The sequence below is a fragment of the Sinohyriopsis cumingii genome, chromosome 6 (genome assembly GCF_028554795.1).
Source record: "Sinohyriopsis cumingii isolate HCF-2022 chromosome 6, ASM2855479v2, whole genome shotgun sequence".
NCBI classification, from domain to species: Eukaryota; Metazoa; Mollusca; class Bivalvia; order Unionida; family Unionidae; genus Sinohyriopsis; species Sinohyriopsis cumingii.
Window position 1 is genome coordinate 152,071,344 of NC_142966.1, and position 16,905 is coordinate 152,088,248.

General features: G+C 34.2%; 3 protein-coding genes across 3 annotated transcripts in view; 1 reads left to right on the forward strand and 2 right to left on the reverse strand.

Annotated features, from left to right (window-relative positions):
* Window positions 1-16,905, reverse strand: part of LOC149798271 (cadherin-related tumor suppressor-like) — a 204,720-nt gene that overhangs the window by 81,246 nt on the left and 106,569 nt on the right. Inside the window, exons 5-6 of the mRNA XM_089963405.1 lie at window positions 15,814-16,001; window positions 13,609-14,518 (exon numbers count right to left, since the gene is read on the reverse strand). Coding sequence (XP_089819531.1) covers window positions 13,609-14,518; window positions 15,814-16,001 — 1,098 coding nt within the window. The remainder of the gene's footprint in view (window positions 1-13,608; window positions 14,519-15,813; window positions 16,002-16,905) is intronic.
* LOC149798274 (uncharacterized) lies at window positions 394-4,534 on the reverse strand. The gene is made up of 4 exons (XM_089960179.1): window positions 4,385-4,534; window positions 3,773-3,913; window positions 2,502-3,194; window positions 394-2,213 (listed from the first exon to the last, which is right to left on the reverse strand). Exons 1-4 carry the CDS (start codon window positions 4,515-4,517, stop codon window positions 394-396), a joined length of 2,787 nt encoding a protein of 928 aa, XP_089816305.1. The 5' UTR covers window positions 4,518-4,534.
* LOC149798275 (uncharacterized) lies at window positions 6,035-9,359 on the forward strand. Its single transcript, XM_089963414.1, has 5 exons — window positions 6,035-6,109; window positions 6,377-6,469; window positions 6,919-7,098; window positions 7,976-8,036; window positions 8,793-9,359. Exons 2-5 carry the CDS (start codon window positions 6,385-6,387, stop codon window positions 9,256-9,258), a joined length of 792 nt encoding a protein of 263 aa, XP_089819540.1. The 5' UTR covers window positions 6,035-6,109; window positions 6,377-6,384; the 3' UTR covers window positions 9,259-9,359.

Below are 16,905 nucleotides of genomic sequence, written 5' to 3' on the forward strand. Positions count from 1 at the left end.
TGTGCATCTCATTTTCATCTTTACCTAAGTGAAATTTTGTTACTTTTGGGCAAAAATTGTGATAAAGACCTTTAATTTCCTTCCAAAAGTAAAAAAAACTTCAATTAGGATTGTTGTAAAGGTGGGGAAAAGGTGCGTAAAATTCCATGTCTGTGCTGTTCCTCGATGGATGGTGTATTGTTTGTATTGTAGTCAAACATGCTAAAGAGGAACCAAAATGATCTATTCAATAAGAGTAAGGCTATGGATTCTAAGTTTGATGTGAGTAAATAATTGTAAATTATCATTTTACATAAAAGTAACCAGTACAACATGTTTAAAGTGTTGACATTTGCATCCCATTCAGTCCCCATAAAGTACAAGTATATTCAGTCAACATTACTGATGCTAGAATCATTTGAAAATGGCATGTCCATGACAGTTTGGCATCACTGCAACATATGCTTCTGCTTCAGGTGATGAAGAGGGACTGACATTTATGTAAACTAAAGTGTCGATCAACTCTTCAGCAGGTACCACATCTATTGTCAACATAGCTTTAACTGCTAACAGGTGTTTTCCAGCTGGTAGTTGTGAAAGTTTTGTTTTTGCAGCATCATATTTTATCAAAACTGCATGTACAGTCTTATTTGATGTATTGTATACAAAATATTTAACACGTCCAATTTTGCTTTGGTTATATAGCACAACATTACAGACTCTTCTCTGCATTCTCAAGTACTGTGAAGAGCAGAATTGTTTGCTACCTATGCTAATTCTGTCAACCTTTCTCAAATCCATAGGACAGTCTAAATTTAATGTAGCCAAAACTTCATCTGTCACTTCACCGTCTCTAAAATATTTCACCTTCCCAGATATATCACAAGTTGCAGCTTCAGCAGTCTTTTTCCAGAGTGTTGTTGATGCTGAATAAACACCCTTTCTGCGCAAACTTGACACTGCTTGTTTGTACTTCATTACTTGCTTCGTAACATTACCCGTTCCATGTACAGACTGTAGCAACATTGCATTATTATCCTCAAATGGGAAACAGCTCCATGCCCACATTGGTCCCCACAGCTTTACATACCAAACCAAATGAATACAAGCATTATGGACATTGAGACCACTTGATCCTTGACCATATAAATCAGCAAAGGAAGAGTAAAACTTGTCAAAAAGAACAGCTGCTCTGTCCAATTGTCCTGGCAATATATTGTCTCCAAGAAGAATATACACAGCTTCTGATAGATATGCAAAATGTTTCAGATAAACTTCTGGTAGTATTCCATCTAAACATGGGAGTGCATAAAACAACAACCATGCTTGCAATTCTGTAGCTTTTAGGTTTGCATAATGTTTTTCCAAATCACGGGGTAATCTCTCAATACTGATTGGAGGTTGAATATTCTGAAGTCTTTTGGAAACAGTTTTAATATGTTTTCCAATAAAATAATTCTTACCACTTTGTGTTGGTGAGAACCATTTGCTCAATAATGTATTTGTTATACCTAATAAAATCCCATGCATGTAATCTGGTACTACACCTTTAACCAGGTCAAAGGACTGAAGAAATGCAAGACCAGACAAGCCCTTAAAACCTTTAATCCGTTTTGTCGTTGTTGCATTTTGCATGTTTTGCAAAACTTCCTGATTATTTCGTAGTGGATACTGTGTTTCAACAGTCCTGTGAGGATAACATCGCGATGTTCCTTTTCCTTGTTTTACAACAATACCAGGCTCTTCACAGGTAATGCATGCCTCCGTCCCATTAAAATATGTCATATTTAGAATACCTGCTTTAGCTGGTAGATCAAATACACCACAAATAACAGCAACTTTTGCAACAATTAATTTGTTGTCCCAATTAACTTCAACCCCTTCATTGTACAAACTATTCATTTCTTCACTGAAACTTGCCATATACTGTTTAAAAGGGGGTTTTCCCTTTCCTTGCCATATCCCAACCAATAACATGTTATCCCTCGAAAATCTTGCTTTGGGACTCAACTCATTTATAGCCATAAAAAGTGGCCACAATTCTATTTTCGAGGATGAATACAGATTTACTCCATCTGTATTGATGATGGCACTTAAGCTGTATGGATGATGTAGAAAACCATCTTCATTCAGCATATCTCTGTACGCAAACCCATCAGTTATGTCTGTCAAAATTCTAGAGCTTTTTCTGTCCTCAAGTGCTGCCTTACAATTTTCAATTTCTTTCGAAATACCTGGAAAAGACAAGAAATAGAATTACTTCAGTTGAAGATTATATTTACAGGTAATTGTTCTTCAACAAAATAGAGCTACATTTAATGTATATGCCTTATTTGAACATAAGATTTGCTTAACTAATTTTGTCGGTATTAACCTTATTAAGTGCAAACAATACATGATATTGCCCTATCAAACAAGAAATGTGCAATGCTCCTCAATAAATTTTCCCTTAGAACTATGTAAAAGTAGTCACAGTTCTTCAGTTAAGGATTCTAAATATACAAGCATAAACTTATTTATACCTGGTGTCTCAAGTAGATGTTTCAACTGTTTTTTGGTATCAGCCAGTATAAAACTTTTCCTCGGTTGTCGATCCTTTTTTTGTTGATCCAACAATCTTCCTTTGTAACGAAAGCCTCCACAATTTTCCAAGCTACATCTAAATTCATCCAAGTTGTTTGGAAATACCTCGTCACATGTGTCACAATAGTGTATTTCTTTAATTGGGTGGATATCAACTAAAGAATATATATAATCCAAGTCTAGGACATCAACACATTTGGAATTAGGGAACACACTTTTCATAGTTTGAAGAATGTCTTTACAGGCACTGGTTGTTAAATTATGTCTTTGAAAGAGGGAAAGAATTTTTAAGGCTTGCACTTCATTTTCTGAGAGAGGCTGTGGTTGCATCTTTTTCACTTCATCATTGCTGTCTCTTCCTAATGAATTTGCATCTTCTTTACTGCTGGTCTCCACATCAGAAAAATTATCAGAAGATTCAACATCTGAAGAGGTTTCCGATATTATAGAGTCATTTGAGTCTGATAGTACAGATGTGACCTCGCTTTCATTTGAATTGCATGTTGATACAGAGCTACATGTATCATTATCTGTGTAGCATACATCGGCAGCTACATCATCTGGGATTATTGAGGATCCAGCTGTAGGATAGGTTAGACTTCTTTCTGAAGATGATGCATTCTTATCATCATCTGAAAAATAAGACAACTTTAAGCAATGTTGTTTACACTTGGTATGATTTCAGCATTAGGATTAAAATAAAGTAACATTTTGTGAGCTAAAGTCTGACTTTCGGAATACAACTAGCCATTTTCCTTAGTGAGAAAAGTTTGCAAGTTATAATAAATTTAAATATGAATGTTAGGGAGGGTAAACAATGAACAGTATAATAATATACACTAAGTCTGTGATACTGTTTTCATTTCATAAAATGATAATGTTTTTATTGTTTCATTCAGCAATTTATTCTGATAACCACTGGTGGCTGTTGTAAAAATAAAATTTTCCTAAAAATAAACTACTTAATTGAGGCAGACATAAATAACTTTTAGGTGAAATCTGAACTTGTTTTAAACAAGATCACAAATATGGCAATATTCATCAGTTAATGATTATGAAGTTGATCTATAAAAAACAATCATAGTTTTTGCTTATGTTACCATATACTTTACTTCTGGCTAGTGCCGCTTCAAAGAAGAATTTATGATTTAGCATTATTTCATGACTAAAATCATGGGTATATGCTTTTTACAACACTCTGTGCACTTACAATCTAATGGCATATTATCAGATTCATTGCAGCGTGTAGCCATATCCTTTGACTGACTTGTCTTCCATCGATAAGCTGTACGCACAGGAACTTTGACTGACTTGTCAAAAACATGCAGTTTGTAGATTCGTTTGACTGGAGCTATATAAAAAATGAGAAATACTAAGACACCAACTTAACAAAACAAAGCAAGTGATGGCAAAATGAAATGGAAAGGCAGTGATAATACACAAGTCTAATCAAAGCTTTTACATGAATCATCATTTTATTTAGTAATAGTTTCATTTCTTGTGATCATGATCTAAAGTGGAATTTTGAATAAGGATGCAATACATTCAATGTATTTTTTATAGTTCTCTGTGGTGTAGTGATTAAAAACTGTCTGAAGAGTGACTGACAAGTCTCAATGCTGTGATTGTGGGTTTAGTCCTCAGATTTTGTAAGAATGTTTGCTTGTTACTTGTGCCACAAATGGAAGCTAGTGTTAAGTTGTCTGAGGTCTACCTCCATCATTACAACTATTTGCCATATATAGCATATATTATGTGCTAAGACATAATTTTTTCCCCAAAAATTTTATATTTTTAAATATGTAAAAACATTTCTACTCACATAAACTGTGTACTCCACTTAAATGATGTAAGATGTTATGTTTACTGCCCACTATCCTTGTGCAAATCAAACACTGATACTTCTTTCGACCGTTTACAACTATTTCACTGTAACTGGTTTGTTTGGTCGCCATACTGGATTGAACTGAAATAGAAATATGAAATTACTGCACCTAGTTCAAATTTTACCGGAATAGAGGTATTATGTTATAAAGTTATGCATAAAATTCCTTTTTCTACAAAGTTACAATGATATTTTACAGCGAATTGTTCAGTATCAAACAAAATCACTGAAATTTTAACTAACCAAATAAAATAACAATACTTTGAGAACTTGCTGACTTTGGTGGTGCACCGTGTATTTTTGTATAAAAACTCAAAACAATAAATAAACTTGCCTCGAATATACAGTTCAGTCAAATATGGCGGCTCAAATTTCCCGCAATGCATCACTTCCAGTGACCTTGGTCTTGAATATATATATATAACCATTACAGATAAAAGTTACCGTGCTGAACTGGTTTAGAAGAAGAGTTATTTATTTTTAAACATATTAACATACCCCGATTGTATCTGAACCTTCAAAGTATCCTTCCACTGGTTGGTGAAGTATAAATGTCGCAGAACATTGACATTTGTTTTCGTAAGGCTGCCATTTTTTCTGGTACCGCAGACTCGGGTCCAAGCAGACATCTATCAGTTACCATCCTCCGTCGCAGAAAGCGCGCGAAGATTGTAAGCAAGCGATTGGTTAGTTGATATAATATTTTATTTCGTGCAAAATGTCGATGCTGTTTTCTTTAAGATTAAACGATGTTTGTAGATAAATATATTTCTTTGTTTTGGAACTTCATAAATAACTACTATATATTGTTTACTAATAAAAGAAACAAAAACGGACAATTGTTGAGCATGCGCATTGCCGATAAACCGCACGTGTGAAACAAAAACCCCCACACACAACAAAAAAAAAAAGATGGCAAGCAGTCGCAGCATCCTTGTTTACTGGACACAAGAAAACAACTGGTCTGTCTTGAAAGAAACCTGCATCAAGGAAGGTTCTTTAACTGTAGGAAGTACGGTGCAAGCATATTATCTGAGAAAAGTTTATCCGGCCATTTTAATTGCAATTTCGGGTAAGTTTGCATGTTTTCATTTAACAAAATCGAGGTCAATCTATCTTTTCGAACTTAAAAGTTAGCATTCCATATACAGAAGATTTTTTAAAAAATATTTGTCTACGGCAAGCCTATATGAACATCGATTAACGATAGAAAAGTAGCCTACAAGTTTGATGTCACATTTCACCATCGTCCACTTTTTTAAAAAAAATACAATCATAAATGTTGCTATCGGTATAGATATAAGAGATTTTGATCGCAATATATGAAACCTGATAAGCTAGTGAAATTGTACATGTGTATAGATCAGAAGCGGAATTTGGTTTATTTTCATTAACTATTGGGTGTAAATGTTCGAACTGGAAGAGTGGTTAGCTTTAATACGGTAGCCGTGCATTGGATAATTTTCATACTTTTGAGGTCTAAAGAAACGAAACGGTAATAACGTGTTCAGTCTGTTAATGGACACATTTTTTTAAATCGAATTTCAGAGAACAAGTCATCTATAGAGAGGATTGAAGTGCATTTTAAAAAATTCCTCCTTGGAGTCAATGCACATGTTGATGAAGAAGAAGAGAGGATAACGAAAATCAAGAATGAATTCAGTGAGTATGTGTGTGTGTGTATACATATGCAGCCAATATAGATTCAGTTAGATTGCAATAATTCAAACTTGCATTACAGCACCAAACTTGGCTTATTTTAAGGTAGGGATGTGTAAATGATAACTTAATTGAACATATATATTTACAAGCATACTTAAAGTTTTAATAACACTAAATTTGTATTAAATAGTGATTTAGACCATGTAGGTACTATTTTTTCCAATATATCAACTTTTTAGCACATTCTTTAAAATATTTCTCATGCAGTCCCATTCATGACTGACACACCAGTTGCTTCAACCAAGAAAGTTACAGCTACTCCAAAGACTGAGGAGAAATTGGGTGGATTGGTACCAGAAGGTATGACATTTTCAGAAAACTATACAGACTGTATAGACTTTAACTACAAATAATGAAAACTAATTTATATTAAACAAATCTTGATGAAAATAATAATGTCTTGCCAAAAGACAGTTGTTGACAATCTTATTTTAAACATTTTTATGACTGAAAAAATGAATATATGGATTAAAGTTGAACCTAAAATTAATAACTTAAACATTTATTTTACCAACAATATTTGCAAACACTAATGAGTTTAATACTTAATGACTGGGAAAATTCCCTGTTGTCCTGCAAGAGTAGAACAGAAACAAAAGATCCATCAAGCAGTATAAGCTACCACCTTGGCTTGTTGTGTAACTGAAAATGAATATGCATATTAAAGCTTAATTAAGAATGTTATTGTTTGATTAAATGCTGCCTTTCATTCAACCCACAGCAAATTCTTTAAAATATTTCTTATACAGTCCCATCAGTGACTGACAAACCACACCTTTCAACCCCAAAGAAGAGTGCTGCAGTCCCAGAGAAGATGGCCACGCCAAAGAAGATAGCAACAAAGAAAACGGCCACTCCAAATAAGATCACTCCAGAAAAGACGACTCCTAACAAGAAGTTACCCAAAATGGATGGATTGGTACCACAAAGTATGAAATGCTCCCATGTCTTATATTCTGTCTTTAATTATTTTTAAAGGACACCTACAAACTTAATATCCTTAAATTGCTAAATTTAATAGGATTCTGCCCACTGGTTTCAAATGAGTCAAGTTTAAATAGCTTTTCCCAAACTGCTATTAGTCCATTTAATTATTTTCAGTCTGTAAGCAAAGTCTGAATTTTTCCAAAACTGCAAATATCATTTCATTTCTGTTTGTCAGGAATGTTATTTGGGTCACTCTGCTTTAAATTTATAAGTTTCATAATATTCTGATATCCAAGATGTTACCAGGTGATTGAATATTTTACACTGATTCTATTTGTAAAATGAATAAGACTAAAGCTTGACATGTATATATGTATTGGGTTATGTAATGTACATCAGATTTGAGATGTTGATTTATAGCTTATCAAATATTAATTGCTTAACAGAAGTGTACTTAAGAACTAGACTTACAATCTGAGCATGTTAAAAAATAATAGAAATGTAATAATGAGATTTACTTATAATGACATTAAGTATATGAATGGGCCATTAAAACAGCAATCTGTTCAACCAATATTGGTTGGCCATTAAATGTCCTGGTCATAATAGTTACATGTAAAACAAAACTTAAAATGAGTAGCTTTCTTAAGGGATGTTTCACATCTGATTACATAGTGATGACAGTTCCAATAAACTCCTGTATTTAACATGCACTTTTTAAATACACCTTCTCTTGGTTCAGTCAGTTTTGGGAAAAGTTGGCCACTATCGGAATTCATGTAAGAACCCTGCATTTTCTATAAATGTTCGTTTCCTTAACTTGTATTCTTTTTTGATGCATGTAAATATTCATCTAATTTATCTTCCTTTAACTTGCAGTGAAGGGATCAAATGAGGGAATAGACTACCTCAGAAAAGAAAGTGAGAGCAACAACTCCAGGTAAAATTGTATAGATATTCCATCAACTGAATATTTTTGCAAGGTTGACCTTTAAGGATAATAACATTGAAAGCATGTTACACTTACTAGCATGAAACTTGACAGATATATTGCCCTAGGGAGAAGCCCTATTGTTTTGGGGGTCAATGGTCAAGCTTTGCTATAACCTCATGTGGACATGGGCATTCTGTGCAATAAGCCAGGATATATAACACCCAGGGTCATGAAACTTCATAGTAAATTGCCCTTGGTGAGAGGAAGAACCCCTTTATGCTTGACGCCATGAAGGAAAACATTGGTACACAGTGACAACATGCACATAATTTTCACAGTATTCTGGTCTTTATTTTCACAAGTTACGGAATGGGTGGGGTGCTACCTTTCATCTTTACAATGAGATTTATAAAAACTTCTATGCACAAAAAGCTAACTGGCAAAATGTCATTTAATTCTCCATTAGGTAATTTTTTTATTCCCCCCCCCACACACACACACATTGGTACTCCTGGTGTATTCTTATAATCATATCAGATTTTTATTAGGATAAGCTAGTTGCTACCCAGATTCGGCTGAAATGGAAATAGGGAGTTTAATAGGCTCTAGCTGTATTAGAAATCTGTATTTTGCATTATCAAAACTATGCTTTGTGAAATCTGCAACATTTAACTGTTTACACATGATGACATCTAGTAAATATTAAGACATTAACAAAATAGTATCGTTGTTGTTTATCGTCTTGCATCTAATTTTATACAGGGATAGACGCATTAGAAAACTGGAAGACGACGTTAAAGCACTCAAGGAAGACAATAAGTATTTAAGACGGAAATTACGAAAACTTGAAGAGAGAAATTCTCTGCAGGATGTCAGTGGTGAATCGAGTGTTCAAGAAGTAAAACAGCCTGCAGCAGAGGGAGAATGCTGCAGTGTTTCTGCTCCAAAGGAAGACACTCTTGATGACATTAAAAAAAGTGTTCAACACATAAAATGTGATAAAGACATTTTTAAAGTGTTGTGTCTGAAGATTTTCTCAAAGGATGAATTAAAGAATTCTTCAAGAACAGGGAAAAAAACCATTAAATGTGTGGGCACTGTAAGACCACCACTTGATATTCAAAAACTGAGCAAGCTGGAATTGTTAGTTTTACAGTGTACCACAATGGACAAGGACTTGTTTTACAAGAAACTTGAAAACTTACAAAAAATCCTGAGGAGAAGTTAACAGGTTCTTTTTTATATATATATACATCGGTCACCCTAATTGTGATCAATATCATTATGAAATGATAAAACATTTTTAATAAATTCTGTTCTAATAAATTTGATATTTGTCAATGATTTTTAAATAGTGCTTCAATTTTAAACAGGATTGGCATAAATGTATTTTGACATTTGTTTATGTTTCTAGAAAACTAATCTGCAGTGCAACATTTAATTTAAAATTGTATACACCCATCTGAACACAAGGACTATTACTAAAGATGTTAGTAGTCAAAGGGAAAGTTATTTTCACAGGAAAACTATTATTTGCTTTTTCAAAAGCTTTCCCGTGTATCTTTTCATAATCAGCATCATCAATCTGAGCTTCTATTTCACAGAAAGAGATGTTATTGAATTTCATGAAATTTACTTCCATAAACTATAAAGAACGGAGTTCATGAACAATAACATTAGTTCATGAACTAGATTTATGTTCTGTTCATGAACAGTTCTTGATTTGTTCATGAATAGTTCATGAACCAGTTCATGAATAGTTCATGAACCAGTTCATGAATAGTTCATGAACCAGTTCATGAACTAGTTCATGAACAGTTCTTAATTTGTTCATGAATAGTTCATGAACTGAAGATTCATGAAGTGGCCATTTTCTGTTCAGGTACTAATTCATGAACCAGTTCATGAACTAGTTCAAGAACAATTCATGAACAGTTCATGATTTTTTCACAGGGGTATTCAAACGTTGCTTTTGAAGAATAAGAATCTGTCATAATCAAATTGACATCTTTTAAGCTTGGCCAAACAGGCAACATCATCAATGCGAATCATTCACTGCACCATGACCTCAAGGCTATTATGTCATTCCTGTAATTTATACCTTTGACAAACACATTTTATATCTTTGATATACAACAAGGAACTTAATGATGGAATTTCCACACAATCATAAAAAAAATGACAATGGCAATAAAAAAGAATATGGTATTGTTCTTGTATGACCTGAGCAAGAGATGATAATTAATAGAGGATGAGAAAGTAATAAATTTTACCTGTATACCAAAAGTCCTAAGCAGAGCAGAATGATAATGGATTGGTACCTGCATGTCAATGAACATAAGAAAGATCACTTAAAATTATTGTTTCCGGTAACTTGACTGATCCTTCTAAAATTTTGCTTATTCCATTTTTTTTTTTACATCTATGCGAACATTATATCCATAAATGTTCAATCTGGTCTGTTCCCAAATTATTTATCAGTTTGGTTGTTGCTGTTGTAGAGTTTAATGCCATTTTTCAGCACAAGATAGGCTATATATATATGGTGGCCAGTATAAATGGTGGAGGAAGAACCTGGAAAACCATGGAAAGAACCAAAGACCAACAAGAAGTCATTTTGGTATTTAGTACTGACCATTTGGAATACTTCACAGTTCTTTAGTTTGACAATCACAACTAATCAAGAAAATGCTAATGCCAGCAATAAAATTTTCTGGAAGATCAGGGTCTATGTTGCTTTTGTTATATTGATCAGTCCTAAAAAAATGCATTCACCCAGATCTGCTGGTGCATTATGTAACATCAGGTCTGGATCCATGAAGCTTGAAGCTGGATCAGACTTATATACAAGTATATTAGTTATTCAACTAACCTCAAAATAAAGGACACTTGTCTATAAAGGACAAACATTTGTGGCCTACTATATCTAGGGTTTGTAGTTTGTGATACAATTTGCCTAACAACCATGCTATCTAATCAGACATTTACCTATCTTACAAATCTATCCTCCTTCCCATCCCCAAAACTACTTTACAAATCCAACCACTAATCAACTATGTACTTGACGTAAAACCTACATGTATCCTCCACCCTATACCAATCTGTAGCAATTAGGTGTTCTTACAATCAAGTGTATGTAATTCCTATTTCATCTAAATGTTCATATTGCCAAAGGACAAGAAATAAAAAGGAATAAACAAAATAACAAATGAAAAAGAAAACTGAAATACACTGTACATGAAATATGGCAGGTCTGAATTATGTTTGCTGTCAATAACGAGGTCAAAGTGACCTACTTTCAAACACAAATCACTGCAGCATTAATGGAAACATAATTTCGAAGTTCAATCAATAGCTGTTCTTCCTGTTCTTGTAATAAATTATTTGAAATTTTGATGGTTTAATGAAATGTTGAAAATCATAACTTCTTATTTTTTTAAAACAATGTTTTGGGCAAAGGTGGAGTATTTAACATTAACATCTGATTAAATTCGGAAGTAAATTTTCAAAAGTTATTATAACAAGTACTCCAATGGCAATGAAATATGATTTATTACCATCTTTAATATGCCCAAGTCATTGAAAGGTCTTCAAGTCATTTCATTTCCAGCAATTATTGAGAAATGTAATGTGATTACATTCAAATTAATTATATTCATAATTTTGTTGGTGTAAATGCAAACCAATGTCTACTCAGCACCACAATAATCAGCTGAAGCATGTACTTAACACCTCAACAATCAAGCTATGGCAATGTTCTTTTTCTTTATTGTCAAAGCTTGAATTATTAGAAACAGGCACTTCACTTGCACACAAAACTGATATCTTTGTCAAAATAAAGCAAGCTATTAGAGTTTTAGTATTTGCAGAATCATTATGACCATTATCACTTTAAACCTGATTAAAGTCGATATGAAATTTGTACCTGCAATTTGAAAGTCAAGATTCTTTAACAAAAATTTGGGTTGTAAACAAAACTCACTCAACCATATAAACTCAAAGCAAACTGTTTAAGGAGACAAGAGTATGTTGTACATTCAAAAGAAATGCTTTGAGAGGAATTTTTTTTCCTCTTTTCGAATTGCACTTTATGTTTGACGCTAATATATAATGAATAGGCATTTATGATATGTTTCAACAAAATGATCACATGTATTATCTTTCAAGACATGTACCCATATAGTATCTATCAAGACATGTAACCAATACAGTATGTTTCAACAAACTGACCCCATAAAGTATGTTTCAAGACATGTACCCATATAGTAGCTTTCAAGACATGTACCCATATAGTATCTTTCAAGAACTGTACCCATATAGCATCTTTCAAGGCATGTAACCAATACAGTATCTTTCAACAAACTGATTCCGTATAGTATCTTTCAAAACATGTATCACATACAGTATGCTTCAATAACTAAACCCCATCTAGAACTTTTAAAAAATGAACCTTTTAAATAAACAGACCCCATACAAAGTTTCAATAAATGGACCCCATATAGTATGTTTAAATAAACAGACCCCATAAACAGTTTTAATAAATGGACCCAATATACAGTAGTGTGTTTAGATAAATCGACCTCATAAAAAAGTTTCAATAAATGGACCCTATATAGTTCATTTCAATCAAGAGGCACGGTTCAATAAATGGACATTGTTTGTTTTAACGGATTCGTTATAGTATGTTTTAACAAAAGATCCATTATAGCATGTTTCAAAAAATGTGGGTGCAATAAATAACCTTTAATGAGTATAGACAGAAATTACACTTGTTTACCTTAATTAATGCCACAGTGGCTGTAATCTTATGTTATGACTACGGCACAACATCGCATGCAATAAAGCTGCATGTAATAGCCAAGAAATTACCACTAAATACTGAAAACTTCATGTCAATCAATGAATAACATGGTTTAAATTACTAGATAATCAATGTATTAAACAATATCTGATGGTCAGCGACATAAGGTCATGATCTGTTCACCTTTTGATTCACGAATCAAATTACAGCTTAGCATTAACTTCTAAATGTTACTTACTCAGCATTTGTATTTCTTACGATGCTAAATGTCATCTGGAACATGCTGTTACTAACAATAACTCACCCAAACACAAAATGCACCACTCTAAATCTAAAATGTTACTAACAAAAAATGGAGAATGAATTAAAAACATTACAGAGAATGAACTTTTATCAGCACATTAAGTCTTCACTACATCCAAAATTTCAATTTTTACAAGATTTGCTTTAATGTTAACCAATGTTTCATCTCTGAACTGCATTTTCTGGGGGTGGGGGTAAGGGCACTTTCATCACATTATTGGCGAAATCATGCTGAGGAACTGGACCCATCAAGGCAGCTGACACAGGCATGTCTGGGCAGGGATCAAATCCATAACCATTAGATAAGAAGTCTGATGTTCTGCCAACTGTGTGAGCTACCATTGCTTCTGCGTCATGACATGGTACATGATTGTATTAAACACACTTCAACTCAAGCTCATTAAGATTGCTGATGATGACAAAGGGGAAAGAAAAGAACAAAAGAATAACAGTTTGAAAAGAAATTCATTTTACCTGAATCTGTAGCTATGACCGTCAGGATGTATTCTGCTCTTTGCTCCCGATCTAGACTCTTCAAGGCCTGTATTTCTCCTGACAACGAGCTAAGATTGAATATTGTCTTATCTCCATCTCGAATGGCATAATTCACTTGATTGTATGGAGGTGAATCATCGTCACTGGCAGACACCTGAATAACCTGAACTGGCACATTATCCATATTTTCCCGTACATATCCAATAAAAGGCGAATTAACAAATCTTGGCGCATTGTCATTTACATCTTGAACCGTTACTGACACTGTTGCTGTAGCATACTTTGTTTCAGGTCCACTATCTTCGGCCTGGATCGTGAGGTTGTACTGTTGAACTCTTTCAAAATCAATCTGCTTCTGGACCCTGAGCAAGCCACTACTCTGATCAATGCTGAACTCGGAATTGTCATCACCGCCAACGATAAAGTAAAGTACAGTACCATTAAGTCCTGCATCAGCATCAGTTGCAGTTACTTGTAAAAGTGTTGACCCTATCTTGATGTCCTCTCGAACTATCTGCTGGTAGACAGGCTGACTAAATACAGGTGCATTATCATTGTCATCTTCGATGACAACGGTAAGAGTCTGAGTAGATGAAAGCTGTGGTGAACCTTGATCAGTGGCGATGACGAATAGCGTGTAATTTTGAACAGTCTCACGATCCAATAACATACTTACTTTTAAGATTCCAGTGGTCTGACTAATTGAAAAAGGTGATTCTGCAGTAATTGCCAAACTGTACTCAACTCGGCCATTGTCACCTTCATCAAGGTCAATTGTACTCACAGTAAAAACCACTGTATTCAATGGTGTGTTTTCATTTACATATATTGTTGATGATGAGACAAACTTTGGAGTGTAGTCATTCACATCTCTAAGAGTGATGTTGACCTGTAATGGAAAGGGTAATTAGTAGTTATAAAAAATATTATGGGATACAATACTAGGGTTATTTAGACTCAAACAAGGGTTCTGCAGAACTCTATCTTCCCTGCAATTTATGGTGCTGTGACCTACATTATATATGGACAACAGAAAGTTGTTGTTGTTGTAGGGTTTAATGTCATTTTTCAGCACAAGATAGGCTATACATGGCAGCCAGTATAAATGGTGGAGGAAGAACCTGGGAAAAACCTGGAAAGAACCACCAACCCACAAGAAGCCACTGGCACGCTTTCTCACATATCCACATTGGCTGAACCTGAGACTCAGACTCAGGCAGACAGAGATGAGACGGCAATGATCCATAACAGTGTGGGCTTTAGACCATTCGGCCACTCAAGGCCCTGACAACAAAAAGAAGGCTTCATTCTGAAAAATGTATTTCAGGTACCAAAATGAATTTTCTATTCTGGCAAGATCCATTTACCTCTGGCTGGCAACTTTTTTATGTGTAAAACACTGAAAATGACCTTGCAGGAAAAACTTTAAATAACAGTAATTTTCTTATGTTAATACTTTATTTTGAAAGTTAGAAAATGACAAAAACGATGATACAATTACCGCATAAGACGAGTCCAACTGCAAACTGCACAGACCTGGATCTGCCATCGCATGATGTGCCAGCAGATCTTGATCTGTGCAGTTTTTTAGGAGTAAAACAAACAGCATAAACCCTGATCTGCAGGTGAATTATGCTATAAAAGATCAGGATTTTGGTTTTATCCTGCAGTTTGATGACCGATAAACTGGTATATATGGTCGGTTATAAGTGATGTCAGATGATACCAATGATATCATAATACAGGGATCATAGCACTACGAGCTGCACAGTAAACAAAAGTGGTCATCATTGCTGAAAAATCATTTTGGTTTAAATTCCTTTGGTTGCCTTCACTGTTACACAAAACCTATTATTTTGGAACTGTAAGCTCTGAGTATAAGTAAAATAACAAATCTGAATAGATAGGCAGCAGATAGTGTACAACACTTAGATTGTCTCCAGGGCTTTTGCTGTTCTCATACATGCTTCCATTATGTTTCCAAATATATGAAGCTGAACTGATAAGATATCAAGACCAAATTTTGACAATTACACTATTATGTCAAAATGTTTCAAAATTTGTGGTATGTTCATTTTTATTTTCAGAAAAAAACAAAACAATTATCTATTTCTGATCTGCCATAACAACTAATGGTTGCAAGGTATTCTAATTTGGTTAGAATAAAAACTGAAAGTATCATACTTGAACTGTTGAGCTGAGTGGGTGTATTAGGGCTTGGTCGGTTGCCATGACAGTCAGAAGAATTCCATTTGGAGTACTCTCCCTATCAAGTGACTTTGTGTTGAATATTTTCCCCGTCACTGGATCAATTCTGAACCAACCAAAGTCATTGCCACTGGCAATTGAGAATCGGACCTCACCATCTGCACCTGAAATTGTAAAGATATTGAATATTTTAAACAAAAGTTACAAGTAATTATTTTCTTATTTAATTCTATTCTTGGGAGTCAGAGTGGGTTGGTGGTTGGTCTGCTAGACTCGCAAACATTTCAGGTTTGAGTCTTAGCCAACTCAGCCAAAGTTTACCTTTGTGGATAAGGCATCCAACTCCTAAGGTGTGGCCTGAAATAGACTTTCATGTGCTGATGTATTGTTAAATATCAACCAATCACACCATGAATGTCACAAAAATGTTTCCACTCTGCCTGTCTGTCTGTCTGTTAATATTTCTATCTGTACATTTTCCAACTCCCAACACTAATTCTTTCTCTAATGATTTTCATATATAAAACTTCATACTCCTGAACAAAAATGGTTGCTATAACAAGATTGCAGTACTTCAGCTGGTAAAGCATTATCCATGTAATCCAAGGGTGGCAGGTTTGATACCCGCCCAGGCCTGCCTTGGACAGCTGCTTCACTGTATCCATCTGAAGGGCAATCAGCTTCCATTTCTTTGCTTTGATAAAGCCAGTAATATGCCGAAAGTGCTATTAAATCCCAGAAAAACCAAAAAATTTTAAGGAGATCAAGAATCCAGCCAACTTTGTAAGGAGTCTGTCGTAAAATCATAAATTTGCAGTAAATTTTATAACAACGCATGCCATTGCTTAAAACATAATTTCTTAAGTAGTCATGATTAAAAACAATATATATCTAACATGAAAAACGAATTAAGCATTTTACAGAAATTGATTTCTGACTCCCTAATCTCCAATTAGGGAAATATTTGGCATCCATATAACTTGTTCATATTGTGATCCTGATTGTCAACTAGAAATGCTTGAATGGAGCCTGAAATGACCCAAATACAAAACTTTACTGAACTGTGAC

What these genes read in the sequence shown, in the direction of transcription:
- LOC149798274 (XM_089960179.1), bottom strand. Translation starts at nt 4,517, where the DNA reads ATGGCGACCAAACAAACCAGTTACAGTGAAATAGTTGTAAACGGTCGA. An exon ending in AAGTGGAGTACACAGTTTAT is followed by an intron (nt 3,914 to 4,384) that starts GTGAGTAGAAAT and finishes TTTTTTATATAG; the next exon opens with CTCCAGTCAAACGAATCTAC. An exon ending in TGATAATATGCCATTAGATT is followed by an intron (nt 3,195 to 3,772) that starts GTAAGTGCACAG and finishes CTTATTTTTCAG; the next exon opens with ATGATGATAAGAATGCATCA.
- LOC149798275 (XM_089963414.1), top strand. Translation starts at nt 6,385, where the DNA reads ATGACTGACACACCAGTTGCTTCAACCAAGAAAGTTACAGCTACTCCA. An exon ending in GGGTGGATTGGTACCAGAAG is followed by an intron (nt 6,470 to 6,918) that starts GTATGACATTTT and finishes TTTCTTATACAG; the next exon opens with TCCCATCAGTGACTGACAAA. An exon ending in GGATGGATTGGTACCACAAA is followed by an intron (nt 7,099 to 7,975) that starts GTATGAAATGCT and finishes TTTAACTTGCAG; the next exon opens with TGAAGGGATCAAATGAGGGA.